At 53.1% G+C, this 25304-nt stretch overlaps 2 protein-coding genes across 3 annotated transcripts; both read right to left on the bottom strand.

The window, feature by feature from the left end:
* Positions 1–591: 591 nt before the first annotated feature.
* Positions 592–6109, bottom strand: CRABP2 (cellular retinoic acid binding protein 2). The gene is made up of 4 exons (XM_019953059.2): positions 5887–6109; positions 1834–2012; positions 1507–1623; positions 592–1043 (listed from the first exon to the last, which is right to left on the bottom strand). Exons 1-4 carry the CDS (start codon positions 5954–5956, stop codon positions 993–995), a joined length of 417 nt encoding a protein of 138 aa, XP_019808618.1. The 5' UTR covers positions 5957–6109; the 3' UTR covers positions 592–992.
* A 13891-nt stretch (positions 6110–20000) lies between these two features.
* ISG20L2 (interferon stimulated exonuclease gene 20 like 2) lies at positions 20001–25213 on the bottom strand. Of its 2 annotated transcripts, none has more exons than XM_019953038.2 (4): positions 25068–25213; positions 23623–24471; positions 21603–21803; positions 20001–20902 (listed from the first exon to the last, which is right to left on the bottom strand). In XM_019953038.2, exons 2-4 carry the CDS (start codon positions 24355–24357, stop codon positions 20789–20791), a joined length of 1050 nt encoding a protein of 349 aa, XP_019808597.2. In that variant the 5' UTR covers positions 24358–24471; positions 25068–25213; the 3' UTR covers positions 20001–20788. The 2 variants fall into 2 exon arrangements, with proteins under 2 accessions (XP_019808597.2, XP_070640716.1); XM_070784615.1 differs by having other exon boundaries at positions 23623–24364; positions 25068–25210.
* Positions 25214–25304: the final 91 nt, after the last annotated feature.

Genomic DNA, 25304 nt, shown 5'->3' with positions numbered 1-25304 from the left:
CTGAGTGTGGAGGCTCAGGGAGGTGCGTGGGAGGAGGACCTAAGGGGCTTGGAAGATCCAAGAGACGGGGCAGACGTGGCAGACGGGGCAGAGTGAGAGATTTCAAGGCAGAGACAGGCTTGTCTCAGACACAGAGTGACATGGGAAGAGCAAGGCCATCCTGTGGGTGGTGATGAGTCATCTGGAGCCACGTGGGAGGCCAAGGCCAGGCCTGTGGTCGCCCACACGTTGCGGTTGGAGGAGAGAGAAGGAACAATCGGAGGAGGAGGAGGGAGCTCTGTCGCCATCACAGGAGAAGGTGGGAGTCAGTTGCTCAGCACCTGCTGAGAGTCAGAGGATGAGGCCTTAGTAACTTTGGAAGCCAGAGCTGGGGACAAAGGAGGCTGGAGGAGGGGGAGTGAAGGTGATGGTCATGGATTCCACAGCAAAGGAAGGGCCGGTGATGAGGAGGGTGAAGGCCAGGTGGTTCCCTCCGCCTTGTGAACCTTGTACCAGTGCTGCTGAAACATCAGACTCTCTCACACTGCCTTTCAAAGGCAAAGCTGGACCCAGGTGACTTACCCAGCCCCTTCCCAACGAGCCAGAGACAGGTTTTATTTCCTAAAACATTTTAATAAAATTAACCAATAAATATTCTACACCGTATGGGCTACAGGGACAAAGAATGGAAGACAGAGGGCCCGTCTTTCCTACTTAGGCCCTCGGGTCCCCTTGCAGAAAAGGAGAGAGATGGTGCTACGGGCTGGTTTGGGGCTAGGACCAGGGTGGGGGTCGGGGGAGTGATCCTGGAATCGGTGATCTGGGCTCCATCCATCGTGTTGATATATGGGGAGGAGAGGAGGGGTCAATAAAAGGAGAGCCCCTGCAGAAGGCAACCCAGAACCCCCAGAAGTGACTAGGATGAGGGGAGAGCTAGCCTAGAGGAAGGGGTGGGGCAGGAGGCAGGGAGCATGGGCGGGGGGCAGCTCTGGTGGCTCTGGGGCCGCAGCCGCTTACTCCCGGATGTAGACCCTGGTGCACACGATGTCATCCGCCGTCATGGTCTGAAGGGAGAGAAGTCATTGTTAGCCTGGGAGGCCCCTGGTTCCTGTGCTTGGGAGCAGGAGGGTTGCTTGGAAGTACTCTGCTTGGCCTCCAGGTCCAAACCTACTTCTTGGCTCAGGACGGTTCACAAAATGCCTGGGCATCATGTGATGGAGGACAATAGAGGCCCAGGGTCCATTCTACGCCTCCCTCCCCAAGCCAGGAAGATCCCCCCAGAGAACTGCTGGGGCCTTTCAGAGCAAGTCCTTTGCTCCAGGTGGAAGGGACACCCTTTTGCATTTGCACAAGGGTACTGCCTGGGACACAGACAGCCTAGTTCTGCCCCAGCAGCTCCATCAGGAGGCAGAGACCAGCCACCGTTGTTCTTAAATTTCCTGTACTGTGGAATGTCCTGGAAAATCTCTGAAGGTAGCACTGGGCTTGCCCTGTCTGAGCTAGGAGAAAAGCAGGAAGAAGCCTTACCAGGATCAGCTCTCCATCGTTGGTCAGTTCTCTGGTCCAGGAGGTCTTGGGACCCTCTCCCTTCAACAGCCTCTGCTCACAGACCATTTTGTTCTCGCTCTCCCATTTCACCAGGCTCTGTATGAGAGGGTGGCCAGGTGAGTTGGGCCCACAGCCAGGACAAGGGGGGCCAACAGAGGGACAGAGGAAGTGCCACCTTTCTATCCACCAACACTACTCTCCCCACTGGAACTGGAGGAAAGAGTCAAGGGAAAGATTGGAAAATGTCATGGTGAGACACCAGGCAATGGATCCCATGACCCCGAGGGACCCCATCCCTGCACGCACCTTACAGGGTCTCCCATCCACAGTCTGCTCTTCAAACTCCTCTCCGATCTTGAAGTTGATCTCTGTGGTACGCACGGTGGTGGAGGTTTTGATGTAGAAAGTGTCCCCCTCCTGTTTGATCTCCACTGCTGGCTTGGATGCTGCAGCCACTGCGATCTTCCTCAGCATCACATTCACCCCTGTAGGGAGGGTAGAGGATGGACGCTCCGGGCACCTGCCTCACACCCTCCCCAGGAGACAGCAGGAGCAAGCTGAACTGTGAGTCGACTGGGAAGAGAAGGAGGCTTCCTGCGTGTCCAAAAAGCGCCTTGAAGGGAGGGCAGGTGGTGCAGCCCTGATGGCTGGTGGGTTCAGGGAGGAGGGGCAGAGAGGCAGCGCCTCCCTTGGGATTTCTGTTTCTAGCTTCCACCTGGATGCATCAGCAGCCCTGCACTGGGATCCCACGTCTCAGCTTTGCAGTCAGTTCTCCCCGGTCCCTTCATCCTGCTACAACTCCCCTAGGCTCCATTCACCTCACTTTTGGTCCTTTGTCCACCTTCCTTGAGACCATCTGCTGGGATGGGCTCATCAGAGTCACTGTGTCCACACCCCCACTCATGTGCAGGGCAGACTCTCCTCAGCCAGCGCTCACTACTCATGTCCTGAAGTAGCGGCCACTTCCCTCTTTGCCTACTCACCTCCCCTGTCTGGTGGCCTTGATTTGCTGAGTCTCTGTCCCTCCCAGAATGAGAAGGAACAGGGATTCTCAACAGGGGAGGGGGTGTGACAGCTGTGTCCCCCTATAGAATGGTCTGTAGCCTGGGGAAGCCACAGGCTGTGAAATAAGATCCATTAGGCCATGATTTCCATCTGGCTCACCCTCCCTTTCAGGCTGGGTGAGCCTGGGCTAATGGCTTAACCTCTCTGAACCTTAGATTTCTCAATTGTAAAATGGAAACAATAGCTTCTTCAAGAGCCTATCAAATGGGACAATGTGTGTTTAGGCTGGAGCACACACAGTGCCGGGCACATCTGTAAGTTTTCAAACAGTAGCTACTCTTATTGTTGTTGTTTTTACTGATTAAAGGAAGGCAAAGAAAAAGCCAGAATTGGGGCTCAAAGTTCCATGCATCAGACTCCTGTTCACCTGCCCTCCTGGAAGACATCTACATCCCTCTCCCCTCAAGGGACACTCCCCTCCCCTCCTGTGATGTACCCCGACTCCAGGATCACCCACCCTACTTCAGGGCCCAGGTCTTCTCATTCAGGTTCAGAGTCCCTGTGACTGTCCCCCTGTCCTTTCCCAGACTGGACCCCTTCTCTCCTCTCCCTAGTTATTTAAAAGGAATGGGGTAGCCGGAGAGAGCAGCCCTCTGCCAGGAAGTCAAGCAGGCCGGGAGGCATCTCTAGTTGGGGCCCAGGTCCAAGCCCTGCACCGCTTCACCTGGCCTGGCCTCCGGCCCTGAACTGGAGCAGAACCATTCCGGGTAACAATGGATGAGGATGAGGGGCCAAACTGGGCTGGGCCAGGTGAGTGGCCTGGGATTCCCCTGATGTGGGCCAGACCCCCGGCTCTCCTCCAGACTTGGATCCCTAGAGAAACAAATCCCCTTTCCCCTTGGCACCAGCACAGACCCACTCTCCTGCAGGCAGAAGGGAGTAGGAGGAAGGCCTGTCCCTCAGGAGCCCAGGGGCCCATTTCTTGGTTGCTGATCTCTTGGGACCAGGGAGCAATGACTGAGGTTCCTAAGACAAATTGACCTGGTAAAAGAAACACATCCTGCTCCAACTCCTTGAACAAATAGACTGCTTCACTCTCTGGTGCTACCTGGGAAATTCATCCTGCTATCTAACAATTAGCTTTCCCGTTACAGAAACAGGAGCGGCTAGCTATGTGCTGTGCATGTGTGCTAAGTCCCTTCAGTCGTGTCCAACTCTTTGTGACACTATGAATCATAACCCACAGGCTCCTCTGGCCACAAGATTCTCTAGGCAAGAACACTGGAGTGGGTTGCCATGCCCTCCTCCAGGGATCCTCCCAACCCAGGGATTGAACCTGCGTCTCTTACACCTCTTGCATTGGCAGTCAGGTTCTTTACCACTAGCGCCACCTGGGAAGCTATGTGCCATGACCATCATATTGGATGGGACGAAGAAGTGAAGTGAGTTAGAAGTGAAAGTCGCTCAGTTGTGTCAGACTCTTTGTGACCCCATGGACTATACAGTCCATGGAATTCTCCAGGCCAGAATACTGGAGTGGGTAGCCTTTCCCTTCTCCAGGGGAATCTTCCCAACCCAGGGATTGAACCCAGGTCTCCTGAATTGCAGGAGGATTCTTTACCAGCTGAGCCACAAGGGAAGCCCAAGAATACTGGAGTGGGTAGCCTATCCCTTCTGCAGAGGATCTTCTTGATCCAGGAATTGAACCGGGGTCTCCTGCATTGCAGGCAGATTCTTTACCAGCTGAGCCACAAGGGAAGGTGTGGGTATCCTCCAAATACCTGAGCATCCCTCCCCAGGAGAGAGACCCTTGAATAGGACAAAGAGGAGTGAGAAGGGACTGAGGTTCCTGCGGAAGCAAGGCTAGGTTCAGAGAGGACACCCCTCCCGTGGCCTCTGGTGACTGTGGTGCTGGGCCAGGCTCAGCTGACCTTGGCTGATTCAGGACTGTGTTTGTCTAACGGGTCTGTTTTCAATCTGTCCCCTCAGCAAGCCCCGAGGAGGGCACGTGGCTCTGAGAGACCCCACAGGGAGGACAAACAGACTGAAGACAGACAGACAACAGGGTTGGGCTTGGGATCTAATCCTCCAGCCGGGGCCTGCGGGTGCTCCAGGCCACTGCTTCGTTCACTAGGGAGAGGGGCCAGCATCCAGAGATGATGGGGGAGGAACGGCATCCAGGCTTTCCGAAGGGAAAACTTTTCTCCTTTCATTTCAACAAGGGTAGAGCAAGAAAGGCTGACAGGACTCCGAGAAATACTGCAGTCAGATTGCAAGAAGAACTAACAGTGAGGAAGGGTGTGGAAATCCTCGCTTTCCTCGCAGCATTCCAGACCTTTCCTCATTCCTAACTCATTTCTACAGCTCCCTGCCCCACACAGGGTGCCCTCTGCCCAGTCCAGCCAGAGTCTGTTCAGGCCAGAAATGGAGGGCTCCAGGGTTTCCAGGTGGCTTCCGAGTCGCTGAATTCTTGACTAATCTCCATCTCTCTTCAAAACCCTCTCCCCAGCCAGTCCAGGCTTTCTCTACCCACCCCCCAACCCCCTCACCCCCACCCCGGCCCCTCAGACACCTGAGGGCACACAGGAGTTGGGACAGGCAGTCTAGGTAGGTTCAACTTCTTCCACCTTTAACCAGCTGGGCTGCAGCCGGGCTCTCCAGGGAGGGAGGGAGGGAGAGGAGAACTTGGATTTTCCGAAAAGGAGGGGGTGGCTGGGGTTTCACACGAAGCCATTTGTTGAAATCTAAGAAAGTGATAATTATCCAGAGCGATTTTAGGACTCTAGTTGCTCGCTGTAGGAAAATATTTGTCTCACAGATGGAGGGTGGGGGGAGCACAGTGGAAAAGTTCTGAAAGGGGAAGAAAAGGGAATCTGGGGGCCCTGCTGTGACGGATCACCTAGTGGGCGGAACCCGAGGCAAAGAGGTAAGGAATCTGCCCCCGGAGATTGGGTTACCTGCAGGGGGCAAAGGGGAAGGAGGCAGGAATGCCTCCGGGGGGGTTCGGCTGGGTAGAGACCCAGGCACTCAGCCTGGACGCAGTGTGTGCAGCTTCTGAACAGCGGAGAACCCCCTTGCCTCACCCCAAGAGATACCGACCTCGTGCTTCTGGTTTCTACTTGATTCAGAGGCTGAGTCACCGCAGCAGCTGGCACCGGTGGGCGCCCCGCCGGAGAAAGAAGGATTTAGGTATTCCGGCCCAGCGCCCCAGGACCCAGGCGTCTGGCCCCTATTCTTGGGGATGTAGGCGCCCAGCTTCCCACGCCTTGGTTCCAGCTTCCCTTTCTTTCTCATACCCACCTCCGATGCCTCGGCACCCCCTCTTCTCTCCCCAGCGATCAAAAATCTCCTTACCCAGCACTTTGAGCAAATCCTCGAAGTTCTCCGATCGGATGATTTTCCAGTTACCAGAGAAGTTGGGCATGGTGGCGGCGCTAGTGGCGGGCCCCTTAGATCTTTCCACTGGAGCACTGGACGCTGAGTCGTTTACTCAAAAGAGATGTCTCCGCCGCCTTGCGGGACTCAGGAAACCGGGAAGGTCCGAGGACAACCCAAAAGCCGGCCTGGGCTCCTGCGCGGACAGCTTTTATACCCTTCGCGGACCCGCCCTTGCCCAAGAACGAGGTGGCCCCGCCTTCCGTCCCGCCCCCCTCCCCACCTGTGGGGGCCTTGAGCCCGGTCCCTTCATTACCGTCCCACCCCCACCCCCACTACGGCCTCTGGATCTAGACCCATGGGCGGGTCCAAAATTCACCGAGGGGGCCGGAGATTGCTGGCTCCCGCGCCAGTGGGTGGATGAGGAGGCGGATGGGGGGCGAGCCCTAGGATTGGGCTCTCAACCGGGAAGGGAGGGCGCCGGGTCCGGGGCACAGAGGCTGGGGTCTCACATCTGCAGTCCGAGGCACAGGGTCGCATCTCGCCTGTTCCCCATCCCTCCCCAACCTGACACTGTGCACTCTGCTCCTCGGCGCCGGACCCGGCGACACCACCAGCTGGTGAACCACTCCTTGCGAGTCGGAGCTGGGGCGGCCGAGGTCCGCTCCGCTGAAGCTGGAGCTGGATCCAGGGTGACCGCTCCGAACTCGAGAGAGGCTGGGGGGTCCTGGGGTTCAGGGACCAGGCACCTAAGTGAGGCAACGGCACCCCCTGCTGGAACAACTCGAAGACGCTGGGAGGGGGTTCACCCTCGCCCCCCGCCCGAGACTCCCCACCCAGGTTTCGGGCTCCAGTAGTGCCTGATGGGCTGAAAGTTGGAGTAGGGAGACTCATTCCTCTTTAAGAATTGGGCGGGCGTCGAAGGGTTAAACAGGAGCCTTGAGCCCGAGCCTACGGAGGGCAGAGGTCACAGCCAATCACTTGACACGAGCTCTTTATTTAGGCGCTTTCTCTGTCACTCTGCTCCCCAGACCCCCGAGGGGATCGCAGTACGTGGCAGGGAGGGGAGGCGGGGACAGAGGCGCTGAGCCCCCGGCGCGCAGAGCTGCCACCTCCGGGTGGGGGTGGGGGCGGGGGAGCGCGGGCTGGGTGCCCGGGGAAGGGGAGGAGCAGGGTCTCAGGTGTCACCATTCTGAGCCGTAAAACGGCGGAAGGAGCGGCCGCCCCTCGGCAAGCGTCTTTGAAGTGGGAGATCAAAGGACGGGGGTAGGGCACGGCTCCACGCGGAGACCCAAGTGGGAGTGGGCGAGACTCTGAGGGAGAGGGCCGGGAGACAAACAGAAATGGAAGTCAGGCAGGGAGCTTCGGAGACAGGCCAGGAGGCCCTAGACCGCCGACCGCAGAGGAGCAGGGTCGGGCACGGGGAATAAGGTACTCCTGAGAGAGCGGAACCCGGGGGCCCGTTCCGCGTTGAGGGACGCTGCGGCCCCGCTGCCCTCGGCCGATCGGTGCACGTGGTCCGGATGCCCTTAACGCACCCCCAGCCCCGCCACCCTCCCGGAGCTGTCCTTCCAGCTTCTTCCGAGGCGGGGAGAAAAATCCCCACATCTGGTCGCAGCCCTGGCCCCACCCTGCCAGCGTGGCCAAGGGTGGAGCAGAGGACCAGCTCTGCGAGATTCTGGGCCTTTAGAGCCTGGAACAGTCTAGGAGGTTAGGGGCCTTAGTTGGGGAGGACCCCCGTGGAGGAGAGCCAACGGAAAGGGGCTGGAGGATTTACCAAAGACTGGAGAACACGCTGGAGGTCCAGCCTCTGTGCTGTAAAGAGGAAAACCTCTGAATAATGGGTGTGTAGGGAAGATAATGCAACTAGGGTGACTCTGGCACAGGAAGGATGGAGATTAGACTGTAGAAAGGGCTTTTGACGCCCCCCACCCCCCTCAAAAACCAATAAAATGTCAATTCTGAAAAAGGAGCTGGAGGCTTCAGCCTGGTTTTAGGGTTCCAGGTTTTGTGTAGGGGACTTTAATTGCGGGGAGCAGGGTAGGGGTTGGCCTGGTCTTCTGCAAGTGAGGGGGCAGCGGGTCGAAGGGCTCTGGGAAGATGGATAGACAAAAGCAGAGACGGTGGAGGGAAGGGGTGGTCCCTGGGGGGTGCTTAGGGCTTGGGGTTGAGGCACTGCTCCTCCCCCATCATTCGGCTGCAGCTTCGCTGTAGGTAAAGGGAGGGGGATTAGGTTTTGACAGTGAAATCAGGCTCCCAGCCAAGGGGATGAGGAGACGCTGGGGGAGGGAACGGGGCAGAAACCAGACTCCGGCTGCCTCTCCTGCCCCCTCGCTGCCCCCTGCCTCTTACATCCAGGTCTCCTGTCCCTCTCCGCTCCAGCCTTCTTGAGCCCCCAGGCAGAAGAGTCCAGTCTCCTCCTCAGTAGGCATCTCTCCTACTGCAAAAAAGAAGGGCCAGGGCTGACCCTCTCCTCCACAAGCTTGTGACTAAGGATGTAGAAACCTCACCCAAAAGATGGTCACCAGGATGAGGGGGGCCTGGACCTACAGGAGCACAGACGAGGGATGTGGTCTGGCTGAGGGAACTAGAGGGGCTGGAGGTGGGGGCTCCCTGGGGTGGAGGCAGGCCAGCCTGGGCCCACTCCCCTCCCTCCACTTCCTCACTCCCCCCACTCCACCCCCACCCCCCACTGGCCAGGCAGCCAGAATTACCAAAGAGACAGAAGTAAGACAAAGGGAAGTTGGGCTGGGAGGAGAATTTTTTCCAGATGTGAGTGTTTGTGGTTTGGCAGCTCTGGGCCTGAGCTCCAGCCCCTGCACCCCAACCCTGGCTGAGAGAGTTTGGGCAGAGGGTCCAGAGCATGGTGCTGAACAGCCAGGCTGGAGGTTTCAGCCTCCAGCAGCCCTGTTACCATAGGAGCATGGAGGCACGTGTGTAAGGGGTACTTAGGAAAAAATGCAGGGGAAGGGGGTTGGGGGGCATGAGGCTGGGGAGTAGTGGATGAGAGGGCTGGGGGACAGGGAAAGGGGGCTAACAGAGGAGGCTGGGGGAACCCAGGGGCAAGGGGCAGTGGCTAGAGCCCTGGAACCAGGTGATGGGGAGGAGCTTAGCCAGCATCAGTCACTCAGTCACAAACAACTGGCTTTAATTTCCCGCCGGGATCCATAAGGAGAAGGAATTTCCTAGTGTCGCTGGCCTTTTAATTATTACCAAATCTGCTGCAGATCTGCCTGGGGCAATGCGTTCCCCTTTCTAGGAGCCTGGGTCATACCTCTCTTGGGGCTCCCCCAGGAATTTGGAGACTCAAGTCGGGTGGGGGGGGTGCCAGATTGGTGAGAAAAGGTGGGGGAGCAGAGGCAGGATAGGGGTGAGGAAGAAACAGACAAGCTAGAGTTAGGAAAGAAACATTCTGGAGCTTTGTTCCCATTGCAGTGTGGCTATGTGGAAAGTGGCTGGTTTTGCAGAAGGAATGCAGATGGGCAGGCTCCTGAATGGTTGCAAGAGTAGGGTGTGAGTGGATGTAGATGTATGCACAATTAAGGGGTCTGGGGGCTTGGGAAGAGGAGGCTGCCCCACCTCTCTCCACCATTCCCTTGAGGCTGAGTCGGGGAGGAGTGATGGCAAGAGCGGGAGTGTTGTGAACCCCTCACCCTCACCCCCAACGGGGACCGGGAGATTCCCAGCCAAATGCAGCACTTGTAGAAGGGCCTCACCCTGCGCAGTGTTATTGCATCTGCTGGATCAGAGAGTTTGTTGGCGGAGAGTCATGTAGAAATTAAACCCAGGTGGGGCTGGACACCTGGGTCTCTGCCATACAGGGTAGGGGCCACGAAGGAAGCAGGAATTCTATAGAGGGTGGGAAGTGGGAGAGTAGAAGAGAGGAGCTGGGCCTTCCCCTGGGCAGGACAGCTGTATATCCTGGCCTCCCTGAGCCCTCAGGATTCCGTGCAGCACGGAGCATAGACTTAAGCATCCTGCCTCCAGGTCTGCTCTAATCCTCAACATTGAAGGAAATGTGCTGTTCTTGTGTCTCCCTGGGCTTAAGGACCCAGCATTTTTCAAATCTGTTAAGGCCCGGCTCTGATCCTCCCCAAATGAAATTGCCATTGCAACAGGATAGATGCAAGACCAAAAAAAGAGCTTCCAGCAAGCTAAAGTGCAAGCTGGGAGTCAGAGAGTAGAAAGGAGGCAACTCATTCCCAGGAACATCTGGGCACAGGAGAGAGATCCTGGGAACTAGGAAAGGTATGGTCAGAGAATCTGAGTGATGGGGGAAGGGGCAGCCAGACTCAAAGGAAGGTATGACAACGGCCTCCGGAGCCAGCCCTGGGGCCCTGGCAAAGGGGGAGGCAGGTGGGGTCAGAAGCGCAGAATGCGAGGAGGGAGCTGCCTGTGACAGGAGGGATCACAGTTAGACCAGGGGAATCTGCAGGCACCGGGCAGCCAGGCGGCTCCTCTGTTGTTTTTGGCTCTGCTACCTGGTTCCCAGCTCCATCTGCCAACGCTCTCCTCAGGGCTGGGCTGGGTGCACTGAGCTGGGCAGGCTGAGCAGTGGAGGGGGGAAGGAGGAGCTGGGGGTGCACTGGCAGAAGACATGTCCGGAGATCAAATCTCTGTTCCCTGAGAGAGGCCCCTGGCTCTGTTCGCCTCTTCAGGGGCAGGCGCAGAGGTGTGGGCAGTCATCGAAGAGCCTGGAGAACCCCTGCACAAGGCCTGGGCTCTTTGTTCTTCTGCTCCGCTACCCTGCCTCCACCACCCAGACTGCTTCTTGCCAGTCTGCCGTGGTAGCTCAATCCCTTCCCCCACGTAGGCCCTGCTCCGTTTTCTCTCCTGCTGCTACGTCACTCCAGTCGTGTCCGACTCTGTGTGACCCTGTAGACGGAAGCCCACCAGGCTCCCCCATCCCTGGGATTCTCCAGGCAAGAATACTGGAGTGGGTTGCCATTTTCTTTCACTTTCTCTCCTACTGCAGTGAAAAACACCAAATTTGACCCCCCTTCCTCTAGAGCCTCCTCGCTTCTCAAGAGAACCTCCAGGCTGAGGTGGGGATTCAGTGTGGCACGGATTGTTGGTGGCAGCTGCCAACATCTGAAGCCACATGGCCCTGGGCCTGACTCTGGCCAGCCGTGGCCCCTTCCCCACTCGGAAGGAATCCCCCCAGGGCAACACTGCTGGATGAAGAAGCCAGTCAGCCCTGTGACCTGCTGTAAAACTCCTGGCTTTTATGATGCAGTGACTAGGGCCAGATCCCTGTGCCATTTCCACTCTTGGTACTGGCCCCTTAACCCCTGGCAGCCCAAGGCTGTAGCTATGAAAAGCTTGGCAGAGTGGACCTTGGGTTTGCATGGTACCTGGGGACAGTGAAAAGATGAACAGACCCGGGAAAAGATGAACAGCCTGCGGTCCAGCCCAAGACATTTTCTGGGGAGCTCAAGCCCCCTCCCAGATATCTCTTCTCCCACTTTCTGGGGATGAGAAATGGAAGAAGAGCCAGGGCTCCACAGAACCCCTCTGTCCATTGAGACAATCTGGAGTTTTTGGAGGAAGAAAGAAGTCGACAGGGCTGCAGGCTGATTCGGGGCTACATTCCTCCTCTGGCCTGAACTGCAGAAGGTGGGCACTGGGCCAGATAATCAGACTCTGAGACTGAAGAGGAAAGAAGTAGGGGGTGGTGGGAGAAAAGGGTGAGATCCCAGAGAAGAGACTGAGGGGGCCCTAGGCCTAGGCTTTGAGGTTCTGTATGGAGATAGAAAGAGAGTATTGGACCCACTGTCCCTGGGGCGCAGGGTAAGTGGGACTGACAGATCAGATTCAGGAACATTGGCCAGCTCGGGGGCGGAGGGACACCTCTTCAAAGCTCCTTAGCACTCCCATTTCCCTCCTTCTCTAACCCCCAAAATGCAGCTACTGTCTCCAGATAAGACCTGGTAGTTTGGCCCCCAGCCGGGCTCCTAAGGAAGTTGGCTGTGCTAATGGCTCCAGGGAGGAGGCTGGAACCCCAGGAGCTGGGTAATAAGGACCAGCTTCCCCAACCCCAGGGCCCTTCTTGCTGCAGACCAGGCCCAGAACAGTGGGCCAGACTCCCCAGAGACAGAATCAGAGCTACAGGGGGATTTGAGCAGAGTAAGGATGGGCTCCAGGAGCCCAGATTCCTGGTCCCTGCCCCCATCCTCCCATCTTGAGCAGGGAGGGAATTAAGAAGGGATGCAAGAGTTCAGAGTCTGGCCCCTTCACCAGGCTAGGGCCTTGTCCTTCCAGTGACCCCACCAACCTACCCCTCCTTATAGTAGGGCTGGAGACATGGGCGGGTAGGGGAGGCCCCAGACTGACCTAGCCCTAATGGCTTTCCCTGGGCAGCATGAACAAAATGGGAAAAAGATGTGTGAGGTGGGAAGCTCTGATTTCCTTTCCCCTGCAGGCGCCAGCTCTGGAAAATGTTAGCTGTCAAAGACAGACTGTATAGTCCCCCTGCCTCCCTCAACCCAGTACCCCTTCACCCCTCCCCATCCACCAGCACCCCCCTCCCACTGCCTGCCCAGATTCCCAGGGGGCACCGGGCTGGCTAGTGCCTGTGAATTTCAGTTCACTAGGCTGAGGACGCACACTGTCTGGACGAAGCCCCCATCTCTCCCTGCCTGCGTCTTCTCCACCAACCTGGGAAAGACATTCAGACGGGAGCTTTGGCACTTGGGGATCCTCAGGAACATGTCCCTGGGGGGTCAAAAGAGCCAGCAGATCCTGGATTTCACAATTGCCAACCTCCTCGCCACGGTCTCACACCTCTTGAATCCCAGTGCTCTGGGACTGTCGGCTACACATTTCCAGGTTTCCAGATGATCCGGATTTCTTGTTAGCCTTCCAGCTGAGCTTGCAGCAGCTAGCACAGAGAGGGTGCCATCCTGAGTCAAGGACACACAGGGTGTGCCTTTCTCCCTGCCTGGGGGCAGTGTGGTCTCCATGGGCCAAGTCTCTCCTCTGATGAGCTCCCAGACCCCCTGGTTCTAGGTTCCTAGGAGTCCCAGGGAATTGATTCCAAAGCTGGGAGGAGGCAGTTCCTGCCTTGGAGTGGAGAGTGGGCATGGGGGTGGCTAACCTCGCAGGAAAGCAACAGAACACTCTTCCCTTGCTCTAGCCCAGGCTTCTTTGATCCGACCCCAGATCCACCCTCCCACCCTTCAGGAAAGCTTCCCAGACCCACCCACTCTGCCAGCCCAGCCCAGCATCCCTGCCCCAGCCTGAGGTCTCAAGCTGCCAAGGTTGGATTATCTGCCTCTGACTTCCCGTTGGTCATGGGTGTAGGCTCCATCGCCCTCCTCAGCTCTGAGAGCAGGGGCAGTCTGCCTTCTTCCTCCTTTGGTTATGGTTTGGATCCATCTCATGGAGTCTTTCCAAAGAAGGGACTGAGTAGGATTCCACAAGATAGAAGGGAGTGAAGGACCTGGCCTTTCGGTGAAGCTGCCTCTGGTCTGGGGATGCCAGACAGTTTGGGTTCCTGGTGCTGCAACGGACAGGAGGGTCAGGGTCCCGGGCGAGGGGCCAACCCTCAGTGCCCAGGTCTGGGAGAAGAGTGGCTCTGAGCCCGCCACTGTGCGAGAACTTCCTATGCTGCCTGGGGTCTGATCCCAAAGCTCACTCTTAAACACTTCAGAATGGAATCTGGTTAAGCCTGGGAGAGGATTAAGATGTGCTTGTCTTTCCATGCCAAATTCTTAAAAATATCTTCTTTCTCTGCCTCTCCCTCCACCCCTACATCTCTCAAAATCCTATGCATTATATACACTCTTTCAAAGAAAGCACGGAGTTGATGGTATCCCTAAATAAGGCTAGGAGCTCACATATTAAAGAAAAAAACAAAACCAGCAAAGTCAGCACAGTGAAGCGGTAGGAGGGCAGAGAGCAGAGCAGGAAAAAAACCTGTGCAGCAATTCTAAAAGACCAGGGGCTGGGGTGGCAAGGGCTCACCAGGACCCCTCCCCGAGCTCAGCAGTGCCACTAGATGTCACTTACCCATTTAGTCACTGCCTGGAGGAAATGGTGCAACCCTGACTGTCCACCCAGAAACGGTGGCAAACCTCCACCCCTGACCACACACTGGGTCCCCTACTGGTGAGGGTGCGTGTACTTCCTGAGCTATCTGGTGGGCTAGTATGTACAGGAACTTGGGTGAGAGTTGAAAGACCAAAGATGCCAGTCTTGGCTTACACATCTGTTCAGCATCAACACAAGAGATCATCTATGTGTGCAAAGTTAATCAGTTTCAGATAAGGCTACTCACCAGCTCCTCCGCCTCAACTCCTGTCATCTCTGGCCTAGATTACAGCAAGAACCTCCGCTTTGGTTTTCTGTTCCCACTCTCTTCCAGTCACAGCACCCACGGGGAGTCCTTTAAATCCTGAGTCAGTTCACACCATTGTTCAAAACCCTGCACTGGTGCCCGTTTCACGCAGATAGTAAGTCCCAGGGCTTACAATGGCCTACAAGGGTCTATGTCACGGGCCTACGTCTCCCCCTGCTCACTGACCCCCCAGCCCCTACCCCCTCCCCTTGGCTTCCCCTGTTCCAGCCATGCTGCTCCCTAAATATATCAAGCATTACTCCTGCCTTTGCACTGACCTCTTTCTCTGGAATATTCTTCCCCCAGATATTTACTTGACTTGCTCCTTCACGTCTTTCAGTTCTGCTCAAATGTCACTTCCTCAAAAATGCCTTCTCTAAACAAACCATCTAGAATCTTATGTACACATATCTGCCTTATCCCCTTACTTTTCTTCATATCACTCATCATCCCCACTACAAGGGAGGTCTGTGCAGACTCCACTGGCCTACGATAGCACCTGGTTTGTGCTCAGTAAATATTTCTTGAACAAATGGATGAAAAGTGAATGACTTCAGCCAAAATCAATGACCACTAAGGCTGAAAAAAATATCTTTCATTAGTACACTTGTTCTTGATTTAATCATTTATTTAACTGTCCTTGAAGATTGAAGGCAGGAGGAGAAGGGGACGACAGAGGATGAGATGGTTGGATGGCATCACCGACTCAATGGACATGAGTTTGGGTAAACTCCAGGAGTTGGTGATGGACAGGGAGGCCTGGCGTGCTGTGGTTCATGGGATCGAAAGAGTCGGACAAGACTGAGAGACTGAACTGAACTGATAGGTGCATAAAAGAGGTACTCTGATAAAAATCAGGTCTGAAAATGAGAGGGATACAGCCATACAGCCGTGGTGGTGGCCATGCCCACTGGCTGGGAGAGTTCAGAACTCTCCATGATGCCCCAGCTGCCCTCTTAGAAATCCCAACCCAGCTCATTAAGGCTCAGAGAATGTGTTTATGCATCTTCAACTCCTTGTTTGCAGCATCTGTCCACCTCAGGTCCCTGAGGATCTAGCTCAAGCTCCCCATCCTCCTGTTTCTAGTCCTGGGGAATTCCCTGGTGGTCCAGTGGTTAAGACTCTGGGCTTCCACTGCAGGGCACATGGGTTCCATCCCTAATCAGGGAACTAAGATCCCCACACACTGCGTGGCACAACCCCCCAACTTTGCCCCCCACTATATATATATATTCATATATTCATATATATATATATGAAATCCTGTGGCCCCCTGGGGGCTTCCAGCACTTACTCAACAGGTCAGCCTCTCAGGTCCTTGATTCCACAGACTTCATCAACCTCGTCTCCATCTAGGTTTAGGCACTTGCCTCGGGGACCACACACTGTCAGCTGTGAGCATTTAAACTCTTCACTTTTCTGTTTGGGTTGCTGAATGATGCTAGAAAAAAAATGTGACAAGCAGTTTGCAGGGGTCCTGCAAATTCACTTTCTGACCTCAATCAGGAGCTCTGCCGTTGCTCAGAGGCCCTTCCTTGTGTTCTCAGTCAGCTCACTCTCCTGTCTTCTTGGTGGCTGCTCCACACTGTCTTTATTCTTTCCAAGTTTCTGTCCCTTGGCTTCCCCCTCATACTCAGCTGACCATTCTGCCTCCAATTTAATGAGCAAGCAAGGTCACCAGACCCTAATCACTTTATTCCACCATCATCCCAAGCCAGCTCCAAGAATTACCTTGCAGTAAAGTGGTTAGGACTCTGCGCTCTTAACACCAAGAGCCTGGGTTCAATCCCTGCTCAGGGAACTAGGACTACACAAGCTGCCACGTGGCCAAAAAGCACCCCCAAAACAAAACAAAACCCAACCATCTCCACCTGCCATCTGCCTTACCGTTTCCTCTTTTCTTTCTGACCCAGCAGACAAGGGATCCTGATTGCTGGCCAAGGCTAAGCTTGGCATCCCTCCCCTCTACTCTTTCAGGATCCACTGTAGCTTAATTCACCTGCCCTCTCACGAGCCAAGTTATGCTCTGCTGGCTTTGTCTATTGGCGCCTTCAGCCCTCACACTCCCACAGCAACCCTCATCTGCTTCCCTTCAGAGCCAACAAAGAACAGCTCACAGCCACTCCTTCCTCGCCTCGTTTATTCTCCAGCCCGTCTCGGCTGAGCTGCTGCCGCCCCTCTCAGACGCTGCTCAGATAAAGGGCACTGAATTGCTACAAAACAGACCCTTTTGTTGGCTCTCATCGGACTGGCTGTCCATGCTGTTAATGCTACCTCCCCCGTCCTGGGAGGAGTCTCCTTAGCTGTCCTCTTACCTGATGGTCCTCTCTCAGACCTCTCTTCCTCCAGCAGCTTCTAAGGACGGGTACTTCCTGAGACTCTGATTTTGACCTGCTCTTTATATGCCTTTATATAAAGGCTTCATTCCAAGCCAAGGCTTTTATCTTACTATTGTGCTCTTGTCTCCTAGTTTCCAGCCCCAGATCTCATTTACTCTGCTAAACTCCAGTCTGGTACATCCAGCTGCTGGCTGGATATCTACACTTGGGTATCTTCAAGAAGCTCAAAGTCAACCCAATCAATACCCAAGTCATCTTCCTCAAAAACCTGCTCTCCTGCCCACCATACACTCTGTCTTGGTTAATGGCACCACTGCTGTCTATCCACTGTAGTTCAGAAATATCAAGGCAACCTTTAATCCCCTTGCTCTGATCTCTAAATCTTCTTGATTCTACCTTCTCAGTGATGCTCATATGCACCTTCCCAATTCATTAATTCAGGACTACATCACTGCTCATCAGATTACTCAAACAGAAGAACTCATGTTCTGGCCCTACTCAATCTTGCTTCCATTTGGCTGCCAGCATTGTCTTCCTAAAACCGAAATCTGATCACATCACTCCCCTATTTTAAATTCTTCGGCGACTCTAGACAGTGCTTGCCACAGGGCATTGATATCAATTTACTGGTTTCTCTGCTTCAGGTTACTATAAGCAACTGGGGGCACATGCCATTTCTGTGTGCCTAGCACAATGCCTGGCACATAGCAAGTGTTTAATAATAAACATTTGCGTGGCAGGATGCCAACCTCATCAGATGCTGCCTGGCTGTGTTACCAACCCAGTCGGAGAGTGGTTAAGAGCTGAGGCTCCAGACAGACAGACCTGGCAGGTCTGCATGCCAGCACTGCCAACTTCCAGCTGTTTAGCCTAGGGAAGATGTCTTACTTTTCGTCAGCCTCAGTTTCCTCAACTGTTCAATTGGAATACTACCATCTCCCTTACGGAGAGTAGGACCACGCTCCTAAAGACTCAGCACAGTACCTGACTCAGAGAAGCACTCAACAAATGGCTGCCATTATTATTATTAATGATAGCAACCATTAGCTAGACTTCAAAGTTAGAAGAGAACCCCAGGATTTTAACACCAGAACCACTGAGGCTCCTAGGAAGCAAACTGATTTACCAGCACAAACTGAGTAAGTAGCAAAATCAAAATTGATGTCTAGTGTCTACATAGCAATAAAATGCTGTTCTGCTATCAACTGTTTGGTGGACTTGCCCTAAGTTACAGGGTAAATGAAAAGTGCATTGTGAACAATACACAGCCTGTAATGCAGGATATTCATAAGTGCCCTTGGCAAGGTACAGCTGCACACATGGGAACCTGTGTCTCTAAACTTGGACTTAGGCTAATGTGCCTTGGGGCAAGTTCATAATTACAGTACTGTTCATCTTTCCTTCTGTCAGCTGTAATCATCTGTTAAACTAGGAATCAAGTGATTCCTTGTTAGAGTCTTGATTCAATCAGTGGTTTTTTTTTTTTGGCTGTACCACGTGGTTTGTGGGATCTTAGTTCCCTGACCCGGGATTGAACCTGGGCCCTCTACAGTGAGGCTGTGGAGTCCTAACCACTGGATTCCCAAGGAATTCCCTCAACCAGTGGCTTTTAAGGGTAGAGAGAATGGCAGCACTATGACCTGAAATTTCAAAGTACACTTCCCCTCCCAAGAATCACTTTACTATATGACATTTCAAAAGATCAGTGTGTTTGGCAGCATATACTTCTCCCACTCTTTTGCCCTTTATCGTTCTCACCTGCAGAAGGGGGCTCAGCATTAGGAAGTATCAAGACATGGAAAGAGTATTTGTCGGAAGAACATTTGTTTTCTTGTGCATATGCTCCAAAGGGCCTCAAACTTAAGGCAAACCAGGACTTGCTGATTGGTATTTAGGTAGAAATCTGCAATGGGGCTTATCTGTCATCAACTGGATGAAGCCTGAGAACAAAGGGGCAGAGAAAGAAGGGGATTAAAGTACAGGGATCCCCAGGCACCCTGCAGGGTGAGCTGGGCTCTGACCAGGAAGTATATGAGAAAAGAGCGGGAAAATGGTTGCAAGGTCCTCTGGTCTCCAGATTCTTTTTGGTGAGCAAAAGTGAGACTTAGCCCTTCCCAATGCTGGACGGAGGGCGCCTGAGTCGGGGGGTGAAGTAGAGCATAAAAGCCAAGTGCAACTAGAGATTACCATACTAAGTGAAGTAAGTGAATAAGAGAAAGACGAATACCATATGATATCACTTATATGTGGAATCTAAAACATGACACAAACGAACTTGTCTGTGAAACAGAAACAGACGCACAGAGAACAGACACGTGGTTGCCAAGGAGGGAGGTGGAGGGGATGGATCAGGAGTGTGGGGTTAGCAGCTGTAAACTGTTAGATACAGAATGAACAAGGTCCTACTGCAGAGCACAGGGAACTATATTCAACATCGTATGGTAACACAGTGGAAAATAACATGAAAAAGACTATATGATTGTTATATATAACTGAGTCACTTTGTTGTACATCAGAAACAATATTGTAAATCAACAGTATACTTCATAAAATAAATTACCCAGCCAGGTACCCTAAAACCTGAACTCAAAGGAGAATTTTCCACTTAGCTTCTAGTTTCCTGATTGCAATGTAATTAAGACTCACATTCATTTAAGACTTGTAACCCGTTTTTGGTGTGACCTTCCTACATTATTCCCACTTAAGAGATGTGTAAGAGCGCCTAGCGCTTCTTTGTGAAGTGTCATGGACATTGCTTATGTTGGGTTCAACAGGAACCAACTTGCTCAGAGCTCAACAGCTGCCTGTTCAAGCAGATGCTGTAGTGCGGGACACAGCAGCAAGACCACGTCCAAGGTCTCATTTGGCTGCAGCAAATTCCCTTCTATAGGCAGCCGCAACTGTGACTCTGGCCTCTGGAGCCAAAATAGCCACTCAAGAGGGCAAGAGTCTCGGTGTATACACGGAGTCTGCATTCTCTCAAGACAGAGCGCAGACAGTGATCCCAGCCACAAGGTCAGACCTGTGACTCACTTTCCCAACATCAGGGTGTGTACCACCAAGGAAGAGCTGGCAGGAGCAACCAGGCTGGCGTCACCGAGCACCTTTCTCCCCCGCTCCATCCCTCCCACATGCCCACTCTCTGAGTCACTCTCCTGGTCACATACCCTGTGTGAAGGTGTTCGTGCGGCTTGAAGCGTCGTTTCAGGTGTGCTTGTTGATCTGTGGTAGGGCCGAGAAGGCAGCAGAGCACACGGGCGACAGACAAAGGCTTGGTCAGCGCTTCCCGATGACTCCCAGCAAACCAGGGTCCATCAGTGTCATCCAAAGACCCAGCCCCCCTGGCAGAGCTACAGTGCTAAGGAGTCTGTGGCAAAGCTATTTAATGTGAAGTTATAAAGAAAACACCACACAACTGTTTTTCCTTTATAAAAAATTTATCAAGGGAATAATTTGCATTTTCAGAGGCTTGGTTTAGCAAAGTAAAAGACTAAAACTCATTGAAACACTTTAAAATTCTTCTTTAACCTAGCAAGTGGGATTTAAATTAAATAAATTCTCTATCACTTTAGGAGACTGCTTTCCTAAATCAGAAAAATTGATTTCCAAGTCACTCTCTTACCTCTGCTGCCCATAACCCTAAGGAGAAGTAAACCTCACCAGGAATGGCTCCTCCGGAATTCAAGGTGGAAAGAATAGGTGATATCCCAACACAAACCAGATGTAGACTCTGAGCAGAAAGCAGAGTCTGAGAGATGCATTGTGATCATACAAGTTATCATCCAACAGGATACTTCTGAGAGTGAAAGAGAGTGCTGTTAATTGCTTGAGAGGAAAGGCATAATGAGACACATGGCCACCCTAGCGATAAGGCAGTTTGGGAAAAGACATTTCCCAGTTTGCCGTGCCCTTTGAAAGTCAAAAGACTTTCCCAGAAGCAAAGCACCTTGGGACACATGGTTAGCACCATTTAAGAGGTAAACGGCCCGGGGGTGGGTTCTGACATGGAGGCGTCCTCCTTCCAAGTAACGTTAACCAGACACACAACACCTGAAGTGAATTTCAATGGATGCTAAGCCTGGGGTGCAGCCTCCCTCTCCCAGAACCCCTGGCTTCCAAGGTGCGGCGCTGGTGGGGCTGTCCATGGCCCACTGCCCCGCCCTGGCTGTGTTGCTGCTTCCGCCTGCCGCATCGCCAGTGACCCCTAGTCTTTAGGGGGATTCTGGGCCAGGTGCTGTTCCCATTCAACTTCAACCAACTTGTACAGCTCCATGGTGGCCTGAGCATCTTCCACTGAGGAATGTCCACTTTTCCCAGCCTGAACAAGGGAGGAAGAAAAGAGCATGAGGCTACAAGAGGCCGTTTCCTCCCTTCCCAACTGGTTCTCTCCAACCTCAGTGATGCTGCTGCTTGTGCAGTTAGCGGGCTGCAAAGGCAGACCTCTGGTGGGGCCCCACTCATCACCTGATTTCAGGGGTTCAACTCCTATACTATGGTGTGCCTCAGTCCTTTCTGTGGCAACAAGTACACACCATATTGTTCTACATTCTTCTGTAGAAGCAGAACAGACCTGATCATAGACAGACCTTCTGAGTCTTCCATCTTCCCTAGTTCCTTAACTAATCTATGTATGACATGTCTATACTCTCATGCCAGGCAGACCACCCCCTCTTTGACTGCCAAACATATGAAATACTAAGAGGCCCCTGAAGCCACTTTATGGTCAGTTAGGCCACCACATCTACCTGCTTCCCATTTTTCTTACTTAGGGTTTTAGTCCCACTTTTAGGCTTTTTTCCTTTTCCAAGTAGCCTGGGGAACACTCTGGGAAGCAGGAAACAAGAACTGTTATGCCTAAGTAGAGATGGACCTCTCTGCCCAAAGTTCTTCCCATCAGAGCATCTCCCCCTGGATCTTTCTACAGTCAGAGGAATCTGAGTGTCAGAGCCTGGAGAGAGGCACCAGGTGAGCCTTTCCCGTCCAAGCCAGGGGTCTGGCAGCCTTTGGGGAGACGCTACCTGGATGTCCCGGTTCAACAGCTTCTTGGTGAGACTCTTCAGAGACATGGTGGCATTCTCTGGGCAGTCAGCCTTACGGTTGAGGAGGGGGATATGAGAGGTGTCTCGTGTGAGGGACTTGGGATGAATGTACTGAAGGGCTTTGAAGTCGTTGTGGATGGCATGCCCCACCACTATCTTCCCTGCCAGAATCTTCAAGATCTGAAACAGACATGGAAGAGGAGGTGGTAAGAAGCACGACTCACAGATGCAGCCTCTGCATTCTAAAAGTCCAACACAGCTCTAAGTCCTCCTAGGCTCTTTTCACCACTTGCTCACCTGTCTCATCCCTGAAATGCCTTCTCCCACAAGTTTTCTTTTACCTGAAATCCATCTCCTCTCCCCGAGGTAAAAGTAGGCATCTTTCATGGTGTAACCCTGTTTGGACGCCTAGCCAGTGGTTCCTTATTGTCGCATTAATTTCTACCTCAATGTGATGTTCATGTAATTACCTAGTTCAGTCCTGGCTTGATACTTGAAGTTCTTTAACCATGATAATTGTTACGTTGGCCTTAGATACAGGCTGGGACAATTACTGTAAAGATGGGCTCCAGGGAGGTAATGGAAGCCCCCAACTATATGCAAATTGATATGCGTATGTTTCTGTGTTTGTTTTGGGAGGGAATCTATGGCTTTCATCAGACTCTCAAAGGGCCTACAAGCTATAAAAAATTAAAAATTGGGAATTAAGAATTGGCAGTCCAGTGGTTAGGACTCAGCACTCTCACTGCCAGGGGGACCAGGTTTGATCCCCAGTTACAGAACAAAGATCTCACAAGCCTCAAGGTATGCCCCACCCCCTAAAAAAAAAGATTCATTTCCAATGAGGATGTCGAAAGAATATGCCATGAACTCTGAGGGCTGTTACCAAAATGGGGTTCCAAACAGACCGCGAAAGAGTTAACAGGCCTGGAATCAATGCCTGGCCTCTCAATGGGACCCCCTTGGAAGGGTACAGACTCATTTGAATGTACCTTGGTCTCATACCCCAGCTTGGGCACTGATTTTTATGATGAAAACCAGATATAGTCTAATCAACTTGGTATTTAGTCGCCCCTACAGTTTACTGACCACTAACACCTTTACTTTGCATTAATTTTAACACACAGCCTTCATTAAAGCTAAGTGGATGTGCTGTTTCAGACCCACCCGATCTTCTGACTCTCCCGAGCCTTTGCTCACACTTGAGGGTGCACAGGATGTTCTTTAACTCTTCATGTTCTTTCTAAAACCTAGCTGATGAAATTCCTCCAACTTACTGCTCTGGCATATGAGAAATTACTGGAACAGTGTGTCTAGACAAGACAAAGAATGTGGAGCTGAAATTACACAGTGGATCAAGGGTGCCCTCTGGAGGCCTTCCAAGACCAGCAGCTCCTTTCCGCTTCCCCTCTACCAGTTCATCCTCCTTTCCTGTTCATTCAGCGTGCCTCCAGTTTTCAGCATAGAGCTTACAGTGGCTAGGATTGTTCAGTGAATGAGATGAGAACCCCAGCATATCAGGCCTGTGTCTTTTACCCCCTTCACTGCAGGCTGCCTGTTCCAGTTATCCACCAACTTTCCACACTGCCACAGGCCACTTCTTGCTTGGGAAGCGCCCTCCACCTCTCTGTTCTCAACCCCAGCCCCACCTCTACAAGGTATTCTCAAATTGAGCCCTTTCCCCCTGGCACTCATGCCTGCTACTCTGTCCATCACAGGTTGCTGTTTTTCTAGCAGAGTCCCAATTAGCCAGATGAGGATTCCACTTGGGATCTAAAACAGATCTAATACAGTTTATTACACCAGCTATTTGTAAGTTTCCAGGTTCTTACCACTCTTCATCCCAAAAGAAAAGCCTTCTTTATCTGCTACTCCCATCCACTCCAACCATCCCTCCACAATCCTTTGGTGCCTTCCCAGAGTGATATCCTTTGCTGAAAAATGATTTGGACCTTGCCCTATCTGCTTCGCTGCTACCACCATCCCTCATGCCTCCTACCTGGTTCCGAGCAATCTTGAAGGGTGTAGCATTCACCATGTGCTGCTTCCGGATACCACTCCATCTGGTCCGGTAGTCCACAATGTGGCAGGGGGGGAGGATGTACTCATCATAGAGCACATCTCCGTCGTAGTTGACAATGCTACATCGAGCCAAGGAACTGACATGCCCCTTGGGTCCAGTACCCACCATCTCACAGTCAATTGCCACCATCTTCCCCGGTATCTTCTGGGATACCCCAGAGTATTTATTCTCTGAATGTGTATGGGTGGAGTTCTGTGGGCCATTCTTGGGTGGAGGATTCTTCTGGGATCCCTTCTTCTGGGGGCGAGTTGGGTGGCTCTTAATCTTTGGTAGGGCGCTCTGGAACTCCCCCAGCAAATCTACTTTAGCCACAACAGAACCAGCCTTCTGTGAAGGGGCAGGAGTCAGCCAAGGCACTGCAGCTTTCTTGTCCAGGGACTGCTCTGACCCACTGCTGGAGGCAGCTGTTGTCTTCTTCTTTGGAAGGGGAGTGGCCTTCCAAGTGCCATCTACCCTGGGAGTTTCCCCTTTCTGTGAAGGTTCTGAGTGCAACTTAGGCACCTTGCTAGGGGGCTGCTTCTTCTTATTGAGGAAGCCTTTCCGTTCCAACAGTCGCCTCTTCTTGACAAATTTTCGGTGCTTGGCATTTCCCTCTAATGCCTTTTTGGGGGGAGGCTCGCCAAAATCCAGATTGAGGAGTAAGGTAGACATGATGACACTGGATGGTGAGAGAATAGTTGGGAAGAACAGCTTACAGATGAGAGGAAGATAGAAGACTCATCTGCTGAATCCCACAGACCAGCATTTGGAGGTTTGCAGCATACCCTAGGGAAGAAAGCGATCCTGATAACGGAGCCCATAGGCTTGGGAATCAATAAGACCCATCTTTGCAGGACTTAAGAGAGAGGAAAGACATCAGAATAACCTCTCAAATAATGTGAAATGACAGAAGGAGAACTTCATTCTGAACCAGGAAGCCTGGATTCTAGAAAGCTCCACAATTCACCAGCTGTATGGTATTAGGAAGGCCATGTCCCCTCTCTAGATCTCAGTCTCATTTGTAAACTTAGGGGGTCGCAAAACCAACTAGCTGAAACTGCGATCTACAACGCCAGAATAGGTGAACTCTATCATCTGCCCATGGAGGGAACGTCTAAGTATGCTCAAAGGCAGTGACAGGTTTGGCAAAGTTGACCTCTGGATTACCCTAGCATCCCCACGCGGGTCCCACGAGTAGAGATACAAATTCAGGCACTCATCTCCCTCGTTTCCAGGTGGGGGAAATCTCCACATGCATCTCACTCAAGTCTCTGTCCCACGAAAGGACCTTTGACAACACACACTGGTGGGGGAAGGAACCGAGTCTAAGGATCAGCTGCCATCCACGCCGCGGAGCCTGCCTCGCACGCTCACTCACTTACCTCCTAGATGGACCCGCTAAGACCGGAAGCGCCAGGAGCCGGATGCGGAAATTGGCGCGCGTCGGCGGTGCCCAGGCCGGCAGGCCCGCGGGTTGGAACGCGCCGGAGGCCGGCGCCCGCGTACCCGCACGGCCCCTGTCTCCGGGAGCGAGGCCAGGGATTCCGAGTGTGTGGGCAGCGGCAGCGGCGGCAGCGGCGGGGGCGGTGTGGGTGGGGGCGGGGGCGGGATGCGCTCCC

Source organism: Bos indicus, chromosome 3, assembly GCF_029378745.1.
Source record: "Bos indicus isolate NIAB-ARS_2022 breed Sahiwal x Tharparkar chromosome 3, NIAB-ARS_B.indTharparkar_mat_pri_1.0, whole genome shotgun sequence".
Lineage (NCBI taxonomy): Eukaryota > Metazoa > Chordata > Mammalia > Artiodactyla > Bovidae > Bos > Bos indicus.
This window is presented reverse-complemented; position numbering and strand designations above follow the sequence as displayed.